General features: G+C 34.4%; 5 protein-coding genes across 5 annotated transcripts in view; 2 read left to right on the top strand and 3 right to left on the bottom strand.

Annotated features, from left to right (window-relative positions):
* LOC135849289 (blood vessel epicardial substance-A-like) overlaps window positions 1–5,770 on the bottom strand; it is a 73,357-nt gene extending 67,587 nt beyond the window's left edge. Inside the window, exon 1 of the mRNA XM_065369654.1 lies at window positions 5,706–5,770. The gene's annotated coding sequence lies outside the window, so the exon portion shown is untranslated. The remainder of the gene's footprint in view (window positions 1–5,705) is intronic.
* A 48-nt stretch (window positions 5,771–5,818) lies between these two features.
* Window positions 5,819–7,916, bottom strand: LOC135849291 (popeye domain-containing protein 3-like). Its single transcript, XM_065369656.1, has 7 exons — window positions 7,694–7,916; window positions 7,474–7,617; window positions 7,211–7,392; window positions 6,897–7,133; window positions 6,675–6,827; window positions 6,447–6,597; window positions 5,819–6,366 (listed from the first exon to the last, which is right to left on the bottom strand). The coding sequence occupies exons 1-7, from the start codon at window positions 7,779–7,781 to the stop codon at window positions 6,179–6,181; spliced, it is 1,143 nt and encodes a 380-aa protein (XP_065225728.1). The 5' UTR covers window positions 7,782–7,916; the 3' UTR covers window positions 5,819–6,178.
* Window positions 7,917–8,004: 88 nt separating this feature from the next.
* Window positions 8,005–10,715, top strand: TyrRS (Tyrosyl-tRNA synthetase). Its single transcript, XM_065369655.1, has 11 exons — window positions 8,005–8,164; window positions 8,352–8,564; window positions 8,632–8,807; window positions 8,884–9,005; window positions 9,116–9,256; window positions 9,332–9,517; window positions 9,597–9,818; window positions 9,900–10,013; window positions 10,094–10,244; window positions 10,320–10,464; window positions 10,547–10,715. The coding sequence occupies exons 2-11, from the start codon at window positions 8,370–8,372 to the stop codon at window positions 10,655–10,657; spliced, it is 1,563 nt and encodes a 520-aa protein (XP_065225727.1). The 5' UTR covers window positions 8,005–8,164; window positions 8,352–8,369; the 3' UTR covers window positions 10,658–10,715.
* Window positions 10,716–11,045: 330 nt separating this feature from the next.
* On the top strand, window positions 11,046–12,858 carry mRpL1 (mitochondrial ribosomal protein L1). Its single transcript, XM_065365466.1, has 8 exons — window positions 11,046–11,203; window positions 11,269–11,476; window positions 11,546–11,768; window positions 11,847–12,014; window positions 12,091–12,205; window positions 12,274–12,392; window positions 12,464–12,576; window positions 12,646–12,858. The coding sequence occupies exons 1-8, from the start codon at window positions 11,179–11,181 to the stop codon at window positions 12,785–12,787; spliced, it is 1,113 nt and encodes a 370-aa protein (XP_065221538.1). The 5' UTR covers window positions 11,046–11,178; the 3' UTR covers window positions 12,788–12,858.
* On the bottom strand, window positions 12,857–15,610 carry LOC135846389 (cytochrome b5 reductase 4). Its single transcript, XM_065365465.1, has 10 exons — window positions 15,445–15,610; window positions 15,276–15,372; window positions 15,038–15,208; window positions 14,881–14,981; window positions 14,637–14,802; window positions 14,454–14,569; window positions 14,034–14,379; window positions 13,588–13,963; window positions 13,334–13,492; window positions 12,857–13,263 (listed from the first exon to the last, which is right to left on the bottom strand). The coding sequence occupies exons 2-10, from the start codon at window positions 15,307–15,309 to the stop codon at window positions 13,209–13,211; spliced, it is 1,524 nt and encodes a 507-aa protein (XP_065221537.1). The 5' UTR covers window positions 15,310–15,372; window positions 15,445–15,610; the 3' UTR covers window positions 12,857–13,208.
* Window positions 15,611–16,990: the final 1,380 nt, after the last annotated feature.

The following is a 16,990-nucleotide window of genomic DNA, read 5'->3' as shown; positions in this document are numbered from 1 at the left end:
GTCTACTGGATTTGAAAAATCAAATTCCTTGCTATTTCCTTGTTTTTCCTCGTCATTTTCCTTGCTTCAAATTTGAGTCTAAAAAGACACCCACCCCCTCCCCCCTAGTGTACAGGTACTAGTTTTGTAGGAAATTTCTTGACGTTTTTGGCGTCCAATAAATGGTAGAGCGAAATGTGCCACCCTGCATGACACCCACCACCACACCCCCTCCCCCCATTACACGTATCGAAAGGGAAAACGAACAGAATTTTTCTTTGTATAGGTGTTTTTGTGATTTATTCAGCTTTTGAACTTTTAAAATTATTGAATCTTGGACGGGGAAGGGAAGGGCGAAGATTTTAACAATTTAGAGCAGTAAAATCATGTTAAGAAGAAGTTTCAACGCTAAAATTAAGTGCTTTTTTTGATGTTTTTGAAAGAAAGTTTCTACCTCTTTTCGCTATTTTGTGCTGCATAATACATTTTATGATTCAAAAAGTAAAAATCAACTATTTTTAATGAGAAAAATTACACGAAAAAAAATGGAGAATACATACATTCTGAAATTGAAAATTCAAGAGGAATTTTTTTGAAAAATCTTTGCTATTACACAAAAATTGTCAAAATCCCTGCTATTTTCCTGCTTCCTTGCCAGTAGACAGTAGACACCCTGCCTCAAAATTTTGAAAATCAGTATACCTACCTTTGATGCCACGTTGGCTTTTCATCTGAAAATTGTAGAGAAATGGAACAATGAAGAATAATGTTGACCCAAAAATAACTGCACAATCGTACTAGGTACATGTAAAGCAAACCTCAAAACTAATTCTACACGTAAGGTCTCATTGGGAGGTTAGTGAAGGACAGGTAAGAGGAAGGGAAGGGAAGGGAAGAGGGTTATGGGCTCCACAAGTGTTAAAAATTGGCCAAATTTAGGTATTTTTGTGACCTTGGTTCAAAAGGCAAAAAACATCAAATTTTGTATGCTGCATAACGAATTTTCATCCGCGAGGGGGGGGGGGGAGGAAGGAAACAACTTTACTTTTCAGTCAATGGCCAGACTGTCTGGCTTCTCAAGATGGCCTGCTTTCCTGTCTAGCTTCTTGAGGTCATTGACCCGTCTGTCTGGTTTCTCAAGGTCCTCTGTATACCTGTCGGGCCTCTCGAGGTCACTGACCTATCTGTCTAGACTCTCCATGGCCGTCTGTCTGGCTTCCCAAGGTCGTTTACCCGCTTGTCTGTCCTTTCAAGGTCATTGACCTACCTGACTGACCTCTCAAGGTCGTCTGTCTTTCTGCCGAGTCTCTCAAGGTCATTGACCCGTGTGTCTGTACTTCGAAGGTGAATGACTGACCTGTTTAGTTTCTCAAGGCCATCTGTATTAACCCGTTGGTCTATCAAGGTCATTATGACCTTCCTGCCTGACCTCTCAAGGCCGTCTGTCTTTCTGCCGAGTCTCTTAAGGTCATTGACACATGTGTCTGTACTCTCAAAGTCAATGACCGACCTGTCTAGTTTCTCAGTTTCTCAAGATCATCTGCATTAACCCGTTGGTCTCTCAAGGTCGTCTGTTTGCCTGTCTCGAGGTCACTAACCTATCTGTCTAGCCTCTCATGGCTGTCTGTCTACCTGTCTGGTTTCTCAAGGTCGTCTGTCTATTTGTCTAGCCTCTTAAGGTTACTGACCCGTCTTTCTTGGTCTGTCAAGGTCACTGACCTACCTATCCAGCCTATCATCGTCGTTTGTTTGACTGTCTGACTTCATAACTTCATAAGGTCTATAGTGGCGCCTACACGGGAGTTGCGGTCAGAAGCCTAAAAATACGATATTTTATTTATTGGATATTTTTTCGAGGGATCGTAGAGGAAAAATGGTGCCCTGTTATAGACTTGCGTAAGGGGCAATGAATCCTATGTGTGCCACTGCAATCAGCAGCTGGGCCAGTTATTTGATTTTTTTTCAAATACCTATTATCAATTTTTCACGCTTTTTGATGAATTTTTCATAATTTTTTTACTTAATAGGTTTCAATTGAATGTTGAAAGTTTTTTTAGAATTTTGAAGCAGTTCTTACAATATTTTACCCGATATTGGTCATATATTTCCAGTTTTAATTTTTGACAGGATTTTAAACCTGTTTTAATCAATTCAGCAGATTTCTGGTTCTAGCAATTTGCTATTTTTTAAAAATAATTTCTGGTTAATTGCACCATTTTCTATACAATTTTATCAATTCTTTCCATAGGTTTTTGGAGCTGGGGAGGGAAGGGGGGTTGAGAAACCGCATTATGGCTATTGGCTAATCCTCAGAGTTCTGCAGCTCGTAAGAAATTCGCTTTTATTCTTTTCGCTACTGAGGACGATAAAAGCCACCCAACGACTTAAAATTGGATACCTAGCTACACGAGTACATGAATGTCCCCTGTTTTTCAGTTTTTCACAAGCTGATTGTGAGATTGATTCATTCGCAGTAGCTCTTTTGGAATGCAATGTGGAGGCCAATTCCCCGAATCTAATTGCCACATATCGTTCCCCCCTCCTTGATCTTTAATATTCTTTGACTCTCATTTTGATCGAAGATACTTTCTTTTCAACTGCATCTTTGTTTAATGAAAATATTCTTGCATTAATTCTGATTAAATCAGTTTACAAAACAATCCATTAAAATAGACAATTAATTTCGATGATTTTAATATATATAAAAAAAAAAGATTAATAATTCGATGAAAAATGGAACGCGAGCATCACTCTGGAAGCTTTAATCAAAAGCTGCGTAACAGTAACATTCGTTTAATGCAATATACCTACATATGTTTATTTATTGATATAATTTCAATTTTCCCTCCATGACTACCTATTTGAAAATAATCTAATGAAATTGCTCCTCTATCTCGACCCTTTTTCTCAAATATTTATAGGAAGATCTCATGGGATGAGATTCAGTGTAGGTACCTCTATAACCTATCTATACCTATGAGCATTGCACGTACGGACATCATTTCGGAGGCATTTTAGTGTTAGTATCAACTATCAACGTACATATATTACATAGGTAATAAGAGCATACCTACCTACCTAAACATTATACGTTTACGTAGTTCATACGAAGTACATACATTATGACGTATACGATACGAATACAATACGATGTAATCTATCTAGGCGGCAGCCAGCATCGAAAAGCGTACCGAGTGAACGCCGAAATCCTGAATAAAAAAAGAGACCCGTGGCAGTGCCAGCAAAATGTTTTGTCAATAAATGCATAAAAATGCCACGCGTCAAGTCGAGCCACGAAAAATTACCGCGCCATATGAAATTTTCGCAGCATTTACACTCGAACACTGTTGGCAAATTTTTAAAACGTTTTCACAAGCTCGAGATTATAACTTTTTTTTTGGAAACCTCTTTTTTTTTCTTTTTTTTTTTTTTTACCGGCAACCTCATTCACGCTGTAGGTACTCTCGAGACGTAAGTTTCTGCTGCGGCAACGAGCACCGAGCAGCTTACAAAAAGGGTATAATTTCCAACAAAAGTTGGATCTGAACATTGAAACATTTCGTGTCGTGCGTGATACCAATAAATGTAAATCATACCGAATACGAATAGGCTTGTGTGCTTATGTGTATGTATCTCACCGCCGGAGAAGGAGAACAAAGCGCTTTTGCAAAAGAGCAATTTTTGCGTAAAAACGAGCTCTTCGTACGACTATATTTTCCCAATGTAATCGTCTCCTGATGATAATGTTGCCAACAATGGGACGAATGTCTCGCGATAAATTTATCGCGATGGAGAAAATTACTGTTTTGCATATGGTTTGAAGAAATTTATATCGAAGATTTAGGAAAAAGTAATTTGGTAGCAAATAATCATCGAATATTTTTTTCTAAAAAAATTACTATATCCACAGTGAAAAGGATTGAAGCGGAAGAAGAGTTGATTTTGAATCCGAGAATTGATTTATAAATGTAAATTTTTGATTTATTAGTATTGGTTTAAGTAAGAAAAAATTACAAGGTCCCCTCGATGAAAATAAAATCAATATTTCGAGTTTGAACAGTTCACAATTGAACTTGAAGTTAAAGTTTCATACTTGGGAATTTGAAAAAAAAAAAAAAATACAGTGAAGAACCTTTTAACGTTTATTTTAACAAATCGATTTTCAAAATGGGCTTCCAAAACTCCCCGAGAGCACAAGATTTTTTGAAACTGTTACAAAAAATTGAACGAACATGTAAAACTACATAACAAAGTCTTTCAGACACCAAATTTATTTATTTTTTTTAATTTTTTGGGAATTCTTGAATTTCAAACTTGCTTTATTAGGTATCAGTTGAAAAAAAATAAAATTCCAACAAATTGAGGCAGAAACCTGCAATACGATTTATGAGCTTTTTGGGAGCCATCCACAAATTTTTGAATTCACCAGTTTTGAAAAAAGTACATAAAAGAGCACAAACGAAATACGTAACAGCATCTACGAACACGAATCAATGCTTACAAAATACGTACAACTAATTTTCAAAATCTGTCCCAGATAGTTTTTGCATTCACACTTCAAGTGTTGGTGGTTAGTGTCTTTTTTTTTTTTTTTTTTGAACTAATAATGGTAAAAATTTGTGGGAAGCTCCAAAATGGTTCAAAACTAACACCAATAGATTTAAAAAGTAGAAAATCGTGTACAGTTCAAGTCTTAATTGCTCAAGTTAATGTTTTCAGGAAAAATGAGTTTTTCAGTTTTTCCCCTCAAAAATAATCGCCAAAAAATTTTCGATTTGAATCAGTTGAACCGGATTCTTGAGAAAAAGCCAATTAAATCATTCGGAGAAATCAGAAGGACGATTGATCTAAGTTTGGAGATTCTGAATTTAATTGGGTCATTTTAACAAGGATTTTTTTCAAACTAGGAAAATCAAAAAATTCCCAAGAGGCTCCAAATGGTCTTATTAATGCTACCAGCCGACTCGGAAAATAAAAAAATGGAGTAAGAGCACCAAATTTCAACATTCTACATTTCAAATTTATCAATTTTTTTTTAAAATGAAAAATGGGTCAAATTTGAGAAGGGTTTGTTCAGATGCGTTTTTTACTTGATTCGAATGACATCGACGAAAAAAATAAAGATTTATTTTACTTCGTTATTTTTATAATATTAAAAATTTCTTCAATTGAGTTGATTTAATGTTTGTGATGAAATTTCTACAATTTTTTTCATAATTACAGATATTTACATGCAACAAATTTCCTTTAAATAATCGAAAAAATTTGCACATTCAAGTTGTTTGAATTTCGAATAGGTAGGAATTATAAATTTTAATTAAGAGAAAGCAATAATGAGCTTTTTATGGCTGAAATTATTATTTTCTCATTTGAAGTTTAAATGAAAATTCAGATAAATTAATTTTAGATTTCTCGATCAATAAAATAAGAACTGGGAGGTACTTTAAATTTGATGTGTCTTTGTTATAAGTTATGATTATTGACTACATTAGACATTAAAATACTTCATTAAAATTTGAAAATCATCCGATGCCAGTTTGATAAGTAGGTAATAGTAAGGTACCCCTAATGATTGTACGGAATACTCGAGCATTAATGATTTTTCGTATAATCACCATAAATACCAAAATAAGGGTTCCGGAATAAACTACGGATGATAAAAACAATCCACGCCTACCTAATTGCAAATGATAAGTATAAATAAATAAACAAAAAATTACACTTACCTCGACGATTCCATCCGTTCAAGCAGCATTATAAGAGTAAAGACATAATATTCGAACATTCGAAACCTACGTAAAACGAAAAAGAAGAAAAATCATAATAAACATAGAATGAATCACCAACAAATAACGTACAATATATTTGAAACGTTGCCACAAAAAGAAAAAAATCTTATATCGTTAAGATCTACACTACACGAACCAACGTTTAAATTTTAATCAGAGATCAATAATATGATGAATAGCCGATGACTAGAACGTTGTATATGAAATACTAAAAATAAACCTTAGACATATTTATAATATACAATGATGCGGCAGATTATAATTGAAAAAAAAATCTGTTTTAATTACTTACAACTTTAAACCATAATAAAACGACGCATGCGATTAAAAAAATTTTTTACGCTGCAATAAAATTGGTCAAATAGCGACGGGTATATTTTTAGAAGTGAAAATATGAAAATTACCGCTTCTTAGGAATCCAATAATTCACAGCTGTGGTATTTGGAGCTCGTGTCTAACCAACTTTCAACTCCGCTAGCGCCGGAAGTCAAATCATCCATCGATGGTAGCTCCGTCAATGGCTCCATTTCGTTTAATTTACCATTCGGCATAGGAGAATTTTTCATACATTTTATCAATCGTTCTCTGCTACTGTTCACTGCGAAACGATAAAGTATCAATTAATTATCGTTTTAGTTACGAAAATAATTATTAGGCGACTGATTTTCAAATATTTACTTGAATCGGGAGAACTAGGACAAGCATTGGATAAGAATTCGCTATGTTTTCTCAACATTTTAGCGCTAGTAGTTCTATCTCTCGACGTAGCCAGAGCTGAAGTGATGCTGGGTAAACGTATATCCAGATGGGAACCTTTTTCGGTGACTATCTGCTTGGAAAAATTCAAACTATAAAATCATATATATCAACAGTGCAAACAATCAAACGACAGGAAGAATAGGCTACCTTATTATTCATCATGTACAATTTATTAGTAATATCGGTAGCTACGAGGGTAGCTACTACCGTAGCTAAATAAGTTTCTTTCACGAACAGATACTCCAAAGATGAACGCTGCCAGTATAAATATCGACAGGGGACAGCGGCGATAATTGATACCTAATATAAATAAGACAATTAACTTTTTAAGCCATCGAAAAAAAATTACCAAAAAAGAGATTCATTTACTTTGAATTTATCGTCTTCATTTACTCTACTCTCGAATTCCGGCGAGTCTAAAAATTCACAAGGCATGATGGGATGTAAAAACTGATGATCTTGTAAGACATTCACTTTCCCACTCAATAACAGAGCTAAACGATCTGTTCGAGTTAAATTCTGCATGGCGTAAGCTTCTCCAGCGTGAAGGGACATTATTTGTGCGAATGGTTCGCTGACTAGTTTCTTAAATTGTAAACGACTGACCTAAGAATAATAATAATGGTATTTAGTTACGAATTGGCATGAAATTAGTGAATTATGGTTATAGATAGATTGCTTACTTTGAAAGGCCGAAACAAAGTATGATAAGCTTCCTCCAATTCGTGATCAAAATTGATAGGTCTCATTTGATAAATGATATAAATTAAATGGAATGCGTTGAGGCATAAAAAACATAGACTCCAACTGAACATATCCGGAGCACACATCACTCTCCATGCCCAAGTCGTGACAAACATAAAACCTGAAAAAATTTTCCAAACATTAGTTCAAAGAAAGAAATAGGTACGAAATTTGATGAATAGGTACTTATATATTTTTTTACCCAGAATTAAGAGAGAGTGCATAAAAATAATGCAATATTTTGTGGTAGGAACAGCGTAGGCGACTAGAAAACACGCATTCGCTACTTGAAATAGCCAGTGCTCCGATTCTCGAAAACTTCCACAGTATGTACCCGGTATGAATGCTGTGAATGGTAAAATAAAATGAATCAATTCTTCATCATCAATTAAATAAAATTAGGTATTATGAAGTATACTCACCCGTGACATTAAAATCAATAACACCAGACAGGATATGGTCATCATCTAGGCTCTCGTTTAGATTATTTAATGATTCTGTAGTCTCCATTGTCTTCGAAGATTTTGAATTAATATCAAAATTTACCTAAAATTATTTTCATTTTGAGAAAATTTGTTTTAAAACATCTATTAAAATCGTTAAAAATTGGCGTCAGACTTCTTATCGTTGATGATGATTGATAAAAATTTATTTAGGTATGCGCAGTATGGTCAAAAAATCCATTATTTGACGCAGGTAACAAATTGTAAACCAATCAGAATTTGTTTTCTTATCACTAGTTACATGATGCCAACCATGCAACCAAGCGATAATTTTTGCAAAAAATTCAGAACGTGTGACGAGAACGTGTTTGATTTTGGTAATTTGTGTTACTTTTTGGGCTAAAATTTGAAAAAATTGTAACGAAGTCATCAAGAAAAGCTCTTTAGAAGGTAAGGTGTGAATTTGATTGTCCATAAAATGTTTTCAAAGTAGTATTCTTCCCTCATACTTGTGATAATTTTGTTCTGTTTTTCAATTAAAGTGAAATTTTGCTTCAGGCTTTATCAAAATAGCTAGCTTACGTTTATTCTTATTAATTTCATTAGTCATAACTTGATATCTTTTTATATCGTGCAGATAGAAACACTAACTATCATGGGTGACGAAATCCACAAGAAAGATTTAATTTTACGAAACTTACAAGAATGTCTGGGAGAAGACCGCCTCGCCGGAATTTTGAAAGAAAGGAACCTGAAAATCTATTGGGGCACAGCAACCACTGGACGACCTCATATCGCGTATTTTGTCCCAATTTCAAAAATCGCTGACTTCTTGAAAGCTGATTGCGAGGTATTTCAAGTATTTAAAGTACGAAGAATCATTCAAAATGTGTTACAAAATGTATGTGATTTTTCAGGTCACTATTTTATTTGCTGATTTACACGCGTACTTGGATAATATGAAAGCTCCATGGGAACTACTTCAATTTAGGACTACTTACTATGAAGAAGTTATAAAAGCTATGTTAATTTCGATTGGAGTACCGATAGAAAAACTGAAATTTGTTCGTGGAACAGATTACCAACTCAGCAGGTTTTCATATCAACTGTCCATTATGAAATAATATCGAGTAATTGGTCACTAATTGTGTTTTTGTTCTGTTTACCAGAGAATATACATTAGATGTGTACAGACTTTCTTCGGTGATAACTGAGCATGATGCTAAGAAAGCTGGCGCCGAAGTCGTGAAACAAGTTGAAAATCCTTTACTCTCCGGATTACTCTATCCAGGTAATTTAAGCGATTTCATCATACCACACTGATACGTTGAGTTGATTTGTATTGTACAGTGGAAACATTTCCTCACTGAAGCTTTCTCATTTAAAAATCTATTGTCTTAGGATTGCAAGCTCTTGATGAAGAATACTTGAAAGTTGATGCTCAATTCGGGGGCGTAGATCAGAGAAAAATTTTCACTCTTTCTGAAAAATATCTGCCTCAATTAGGATATACCAAGAGAATCCATTTAATGAATCCAATGGGTTGGTAATTGAAATTAAAAATCTCGTCTTGATTTTTATGCACATATTTGAATTGACGGATTTTAAAAATTTTAGTTCCTGGTTTGGCCGGAGGCAAGATGTCATCTTCGGTCGAAGATAGCAAAATTGATATACTCGATAATGCTGCAGCAGTGAAGAAAAAATTGAAAAAAGCATTTTGTGAGCCTGGAAATGTAGCCGACAATGGAGTTTTAGCCTTTGCTAAACACGTAGTTTTTAGTTTATTTGAAGAAAATGAAGGTATCCGTTGATTTTTCAGTCGAGTTGTAAGTATTTTAAAATGAACTAAATTATATCATAGCAAAATTCTTCTTTGCAGCATTTTTAGTTAAACGAGACGAAGTAAACGGAGGTGATTTGAAATTCCGAACATACGATGAATTAGAGAAAAGTTTCGCAGAACAACTATTGCATCCGGCTGATCTAAAAGCGTCAGTTGAAATGTACATAAACAAATTACTCGATCCTATTAGAAAAACATTTGAACGTGCAGATTTGAAGAAATTAGTTGCTAATGCTTATCCTCCTCCTAAAAAACAAAGTATGTTGATGTATAATATGAGTGTGATGCATTCTCAGTTGAAATTTGAAGCATCTAATTTATTTATTTTTATTTCTATAGCTGCTGCAGAAGATGAAATAGCTCCCCATCGTTTGGACATCAGGGTTGGAAAAATTGTCGAAGTATCGAAACATCCTGATGCCGATGCCCTATACGTTGAGAAAATAGACGTTGGTTTGTAAATTTTCTCACCATTATGTTCGTACTTTATGTGTACTGATGAATTGGATTACAATGAGATGAATTCTACTTAGGCGATGAGCAGCCTCGAACCATTGTCAGTGGCTTAGTTCAATACGTGCCTATCGAAGAAATGCAAGACAGGCTTGTGATCGTGTTATGCAATTTAAAACCAGCTAAAATGAGAGGTGTTGAATCTTGTGGTATGGTTCTTTGCGCATCAATGTAAGTATCATACTTGTTTCCAGCTTGTGGAATTCATTTTTCGTTGTTTCACTGTAAAAGTTTCATAATTTATAGCGAGAATGAAGGTGCCAAAAGCGTGGAACCCTTGCTATCTCCATCTGGCAGTAAAGCTGGCGATAAAGTTGTAGTAGAAGGATATGAAAGTGGAACTCCTGATGCCGTCCTGAATCCTAAAAAGAAAATATGGGAAAAATTACAGGTTAGGCCGAAAATATGGAGTTCAAGATAGATTTTTCTTTTCAGTGTTATGTTCCATTGATCACATTCTGTGAATTTTTCAGGTCGATTTGAAAACATCATCGAGCTTGGAAGCCGAATGGCAGAATAATCCCTTACGTACCACTGCTGGTGTAATTACGACCAAATCACTGAAAAATGCTCCCATTAAATAAAATTTATGATGATTCTGTGTTTTTTAAATTTTGAAGTAAATGTTTTTTTTAAAAAAAAGTTGTATTTTTTGATTCTGTATTCGAGTTTTGAATGAAAATTCAAATTCATGTTATGTTGCTGTACGCTGTAGCCGTAGTGCCATCCGGCCGTCGCGTCGGTTACTGACTGCTGGTTTTAGTGGTTATCTATCCAATCACTAAGTAATTGGTCGTCTTCTCATAATTTACAATAACCTGAGACATACCTGAGACGTTCATAGATCTCGAATGAAAGAGAAAGTCATCTATTCAATCTAATTTCTCATCAAATTTGAATTTGATTTTAATTTTAAAAAATATTTAAAAAAAAAAATTGATGCTTCTGCTTGAATACGTTCTGATTGCAGAAAGCCAATAAAGTTTATCGGTGTGTTTTGAACTTTTGATAAGAACTTTCGAATATTTCCAATATTCCAATCTTCCAAAAAACGAATCAACTATGAATTAATTGAATAATTTAGCGTTAATTTTGTAAAAATTCGATGATGGCCGCTTCTTTATTATCCAGTAAGTATCCACAATGACTCAAACATTTTTACCTGAGAAATTATCTTCGAATTCTTTTTCTCTAGGTATCACAAGATTGACACCGTTCATCAATCGTCCAGCTGTTTTCAACGTTCTGGTTGAAGGAAGTCGTACTTTATACATTCAATCATGCCTCTTTCGAGCCAAGAAAGGTACTCGAGAACGTAAATTAAAACTGTTGAAAAAACGCAAAGCTCAAAAAGCTGCGTTGTTATTGAAACAAGGCCCCTATGTACCCTACACTAAAAGAAAGTATGTATTAGTTTTATATACTTTCTCTTTGTTATAGAATTCAATTTTTATGATGATTTTTCTTCGTAGGCAAACCAAGGATGGTGAAACAATTCAGAAGAGAAGAATATCCGACGATGATCGCGAAGAAATTGCTGACAATGTATGGCACGCTGATATGTTCAAATTCAGAGTGTTCAGCTTTGAAGAAGCGGTGAAATGTGTGAGGGAAGTTTTCCATCCGTCTATATACAATCTTCCTAATGCACCAATCAACGCGTTTATCGAATTAGACATGTCAACCGATAAAAGAGTAATTTTTTAGGTTTTTATGGCTCGTCTTCAGCTAGTCTTGGTCATTTTGATGTTTAATTTTTATGATGCTTTGTAGACGAAATTTTACGAAGGGTTTGCCAACGTTGTTCCAGTGAACTATCCTTTTCCGCAAAATGATGACAGATCGATATTAGCGTTTTGTAAATTACGCGAACAAATGGATGATGTAACCGAAGCTGGAGCAACTTTAGCTGGAGGAGCTGAAATTATTAAGCAAATCAAGGTACGAAATTACGGATTGCTTGAAAGCCGAATAATTTCGTATTTGTATTATTAATTTCGCTGTTTTTTTTTTACAGAGAGGAAAAATCAAATTACCTGATTTTCAATTCGTTATCGCTCATCCTAACATTATGAGCGAATTGATCTCCATCAGAGGCTTATTACGAAAAAAATTCCCTTCTATAGAAAATGGTATAATAACTTTGCCGTATACGAACCTATGCTTTCCATTTATCTTAATTATATTCGTTGTTTTTAAGGAAAATTGGGAGTCGATTTAACTCAATTGGTTAAAGATTTACGTTCCGGTGTGAAGTACGAAGCTAAACGAGATGAATTTGAGATGGATTATGGATATGTCGACGTAGCCATCGGACATGTGAGTCTTGATTTGAATATCTGTGACGAGTATTTGAGAAGTATATTTTTTAAAATGGTTATCTTGTTTAGGTGAATATGGAAACTGCTCATTTGGAAGATAATTTCCAAAAAGTTATTGAAAATATTAAAACTAAGGGACCAAAAAGAAAAAAGAACATGGATAATTATAGATTTGTAACCAGGTAATGTTGATAGCCTAAGTAACATTATGAACTAACAAACGTAAAATTATTTTGAAATTTTTATTTCAGGTGTTTCATCACTGCTCCCGATCATACAGAAAAGTTTAAGATAGCAGTTGAAGAATATTTAGGAGAAGAAGAAGTAGTCAGCTCGGACGATGAAGACGAAGAAGGAACTGCTGGAAGTTCAGAACAACCTGCTCAGGCTTAGTTTCTTTAGCAACTTATCTTTGTTATGTAAATGTTGAGATTAAACCATTAAAAATAATAAATCCAAAAGTATTTCGTAGAAATTCTATATTTCAAAAATATCCTTATCACAATATTATGTTCTGTTTTCTAATTTTATTGGAATACTAACGAATCGTGCAAGACAAATTTGTGATATTGCTTCCTAACAAATTGCTTATGCAAGAATAACACGAACTAATACCCAGATTTTCCGGAAGTTCTAAATTGATCGTTTTTTCATTAACACTTACCTGTAAGCTAAGCCTAAATTAAACTACATGGTAACTTGGTTTACGACTAGTTTCCTTACAGAATCTAAGCATGTGCCTTAAATTACTAAAAACACAAATCGACGTATTGTCAAAGTTGATAAAATGATTTTTATCCAGTCGTGTGAACATCTATCCACTAAAACAGTGAAAACTATCGTCTGTGAAATTATTTTGCTTCAAGTAACTGAAAAATTAACAATCAATCGTTAATTCATGAATAAATATGTATCAGGAGAAAAAGTAGATCAACTTACTCGACGCATAAGTCATTAAACACAGGAGGACCACAAATGCAAATAAATATTTCTAATACGGGTGACGTAAGTAGAGATTTCACTAAATTCAAAGATATTAGTCCCTTATCTCCAGTCCACGTCGCAGACGGCTGAGAAAGCACATGTGAAACTGAAAATCTGTTTTGAAAAATAAATATCGGATTAATAAATGTGAATTTAATCTCTATTGAGAAGTTTAGATGAACGAAAAATAGCACCCTAATGTTAATTACCTGGGATTCTCGGCAGCCAGTTTATCGAACTGTTTCCTCCATAAAATATCGTTTTCAGTCTTATTAAAATATATTAATTTAATGGTAAGTCTAGTTGTGTTTAATGTCCATGCTATCAAAGAAGTCATCGGCGTTATTCCCGTACCAGCGGCAAATAAAATCAATTTGGTACGTTTTTTCAGTACAATACTATTAAATGTCCCACGAGGACAGCTCATACTTATTTTATCACCCAAATTTGTCGAGCACAGCTTTCGGCTCAGTTTGCCATCGTTATATTCTTTAACTAAAAAGTATAAAGTAGGCAGTTCGAAAATAAGATTGGAATTTTTGATTAAAAATGAAACTGGCGTATACGATCGGCGAACTTCTGCATCTGCAAAATAATACAGATTTTAAACAGCATTCCATTTTTAGACAGTGTTCGCGTAAGTTTAAGAAATTACCATCGACGTTATCCTTAATTTGAATATGATGGCCCACATGAATGTGATGAAGCATCGGATCAGCGTACTGCAAAGCAATTAATTTTGTATCGTGGGTGATAGATGAAATGTGCACGATCTTCATATCACTAAATTCCGCTGGATCAGCTTCTGGGTCCAATTCGTTCAATTTTTTACCAAATGTTGGCCACAATTTTGGAGAATTTTTGGCAAATTTAATTTCTGCCACTGTTTGATGTACTTTTAGGTAGCACGGCCATCTCACCTCTTCTTCTAATTCGTATACGCTAACTTCCTTCTCGATGCTTACTCGTAGTTGTTTGTTTTTCATCAAAGTAAGCGAAACCTGCGATAAAGCAATAATGTACATGTAGTTACAGAGATGAAGTCACGAACTCCAGTATCTAGTTAATGGCTTACTTGTGGAGGCGGAGTCGACCCCGAAGAATTGGTTTTTAAATAAAAAATTAACGTCAGAGTACTCGCTTGTTGAAACCAATCCATTTTGAAAACTCGTTTATTAGGGCTTTCATCACCTGCGTAGAACAGTACGATTGTAAAATAATAATTTTTATCGAACAATATCAACAAAATAGTACAAACTTTGGGTTTTCTTATTAGGCAATTGCAATTGTAAGCTCGAAACTCGATCGTTAATAGGTCTTTCTATACTTTCAGTCCATTCTGCGTTCGACGAAGAACCCATAGTTTTTAGTCTACCAACGATGCAAGATTTTAATAATGATTCGTAATTAACCCAAGGATGAACCTAAAAAAATACAACGTGACGAGAGTAATGTTTAGGTAATGTAGGTACAATAGTTCTAAAATAATTCAAAACCATTACATTATTGAATAATTTAGTAGCATCGGTGCCCACTCCTCGCATCAATTCTTCCTCACCTCCTGGATGGAAAGACATGTACTCCGTTATGTTATACACGATACCTGAGAGGAGAATAATATTAGATGAGGTCTTATCGCCAATTGAAAATATATATCACCTCTGATCGCGAGCCAAGCATCGGTTCTTTTGTTGTGTTTCATCAACTGCTCAAGACTAACGTTCAATATGGCTCCTTGAGTGCCACTCATATCTTTTCCTGAATTGCACAGCCGCACCCAGTCCATAAGTGATCGCCCTGGGGCCAACGCTGTCTTGTTGCGAGGATTGCCTGTAAAGTTGGCTAAGAAATAACATTTACGTTGCGATGTTTCTGCTGATTATTCAAACAAGTTTACCTGTGGCACTTCCGGTAGGTTGTAAAGAGCTCATGGTGCAATTCTGTGTCGTATTTCATTAAAGTGGAATATGCGATAGAACTTTTAAGGGATTTTTCTATGAAGAAAACAAAATGCTACTTTTTCTAGGCACACAAAATAATGAAGAGAAATGAAGATGATATCTTACGTATAAATGTTGTGAGGAAATAAAACGAAGAACTGAAGACTAGAAGAAGACATTGAAATTAGGAAACCATAATTTTAAAGTTGAAAAAAATAATTACAAAATTGAAAAAAATTAATTTAAACTTTGATTGTTCGAATTCGAATTTTGCTTTCCAAAATTTTATGTAAATAAAAATAAAGCAAGGTGTTTTATCAGTCAGGTGTGGAGTAAGTCAGTTCGGAAATGTTCGGATACGCTCGGAAGATCTTCGTTGGACTTCTACTTATCCTTTGAAATTGAATTGAATTTTAATTTTATAATTTTTGAATTTCCGATTTCGAATTTTTAATTTTTTTGGAGTGAAGTAAGTGAGTACCGACACCGAATTCGGAGTACGTGACTTTGCAGTTTGCTTGTATCCCTACACCACGATCTTTGTTTTGAACTGAAGAACATCTCTCATAGATACTTCGTAATGAATTTTCGCAGATAACTTCCAAAGTTGAAACTTGAAAGTTCACATCAAACTGATCAAACAGTTGAAAATTTCAGTTTTTCTTTCAGTTCTGTTCTGTAATCTGTACTATGCCCAACCTCTTTTAATTTTCCATTTTTTTCCCTTCCCTTGAAAATGAAATCCATTTTTTCTCTAATTAAGTACCTCTCTAGAATCAGTATAAATAAGACAAATAAGTACATTCTATGACTTATGAGCACATCGATGGCTTGAATCAGCTGAGTCCCAGGTTGAGGCAAAATAGACTGTGTAATAAAATAAACACCAGGGCTGGTGGAACGGAACAGAACGGAACAAATAAACGGAACAATAAACAAATCAGGAAAAAATTTATTCTGAACGGAACAGAACAAAATGAACAAAACCAGAACAGAACAAATAAGATAACGAAGTGTTCTTGAACTGAACAGAACAGAACAAAACAGAAAAAAAAATGGAACAGAACAGAACAGAACAGAACAAATTAGAAATTACCTACAATATCAGCCAACTTACTCAACTCAGCAGGTTGCAATGAGGGGGGGGGATAGTGTGAATTTCAGCTTTCCAAATTCCATCTTCATTTGGTAAAATTTGGTAGACATTTCAAATTTCGATTCTCAAAAGGTCAAAAAATCTGCTGGAAGGTTGCAGAAAATGCAGAATTGCTTAAAATGGCTGAAAATCATTTTCAATTGATTCGGCGGGACAAGATTACCTATAAGTAGCGCATTCCAAATTTTAGTTTTCTAGATGAATTTTTAGAATTTTGTAAAATTTTGATTTTTTTCTCATTTTGGGACCAAATTTGAGTTTAAAAAATTCATCTAAAAATAAGAAGCAAAATGCACTTCAGTTCTTGAAATTTTCAGAATTTTGGATGGTGTCAAATTTTGCATGTTAATTGTTCATTCGATGATTTGATCCAGCTTTGTCTAGTTCAAAAAAATGTCTGCCAGATAGGATTACCCCCCCCCCTTGTTGAAACGGAATGGAACAGAACAGAACAAATGGAACGGAACGGAACGAAACGAAACAGAATGGGACAAAAAAATGATGAGCAAAACGGAA

Source organism: Planococcus citri, chromosome 5, assembly GCF_950023065.1.
Source record: "Planococcus citri chromosome 5, ihPlaCitr1.1, whole genome shotgun sequence".
Classification (NCBI taxonomy): Eukaryota; Metazoa; Arthropoda; class Insecta; order Hemiptera; family Pseudococcidae; genus Planococcus; species Planococcus citri.
The sequence above is the reverse complement of the archived record's forward strand: the minus strand, read 5'-3'. Positions and strand labels throughout refer to the sequence as shown.

Excerpts from the sequence above, each read along its gene's own strand:
- TyrRS (XM_065369655.1), top strand. The coding sequence starts at position 8,370 with ATGGGTGACGAAATCCACAAGAAAGATTTAATTTTACGAAACTTACAA. Across the intron at positions 10,014-10,093 it reads CGTTGAGAAAATAGACGTTG|GCGATGAGCAGCCTCGAACC; the intron begins GTTTGTAAATTT and ends AATTCTACTTAG. Across the intron at positions 10,465-10,546 it reads AAATATGGGAAAAATTACAG|GTCGATTTGAAAACATCATC; the intron begins GTTAGGCCGAAA and ends TGAATTTTTCAG.
- LOC135846389 (XM_065365465.1), bottom strand. The coding sequence starts at position 15,309 with ATGAGCTCTTTACAACCTACCGGAAGTGCCACAG. Across the intron at positions 14,570-14,636 it reads GCCTAATAAGAAAACCCAAA|GTGATGAAAGCCCTAATAAA; the intron begins GTTTGTACTATT and ends TGTTCTACGCAG. Across the intron at positions 13,493-13,587 it reads CTGGCTGCCGAGAATCCCAG|ATTTTCAGTTTCACATGTGC; the intron begins GTAATTAACATT and ends TTTTCAAAACAG.
- mRpL1 (XM_065365466.1), top strand. The coding sequence starts at position 11,179 with ATGATGGCCGCTTCTTTATTATCCA. Across the intron at positions 11,204-11,268 it reads GGCCGCTTCTTTATTATCCA|GTATCACAAGATTGACACCG; the intron begins GTAAGTATCCAC and ends CTTTTTCTCTAG. Across the intron at positions 12,577-12,645 it reads AATTATAGATTTGTAACCAG|GTGTTTCATCACTGCTCCCG; the intron begins GTAATGTTGATA and ends TTTTTATTTCAG.
- LOC135849291 (XM_065369656.1), bottom strand. The coding sequence starts at position 7,781 with ATGGAGACTACAGAATCATTAAATAATCTAAACGAGAGCCTAGATGAT. Across the intron at positions 6,598-6,674 it reads TGTACATGATGAATAATAAG|ATAGTCACCGAAAAAGGTTC; the intron begins GTAGCCTATTCT and ends TTTTCCAAGCAG. Across the intron at positions 6,367-6,446 it reads TCCTAGTTCTCCCGATTCAA|TGAACAGTAGCAGAGAACGA; the intron begins GTAAATATTTGA and ends ATCGTTTCGCAG.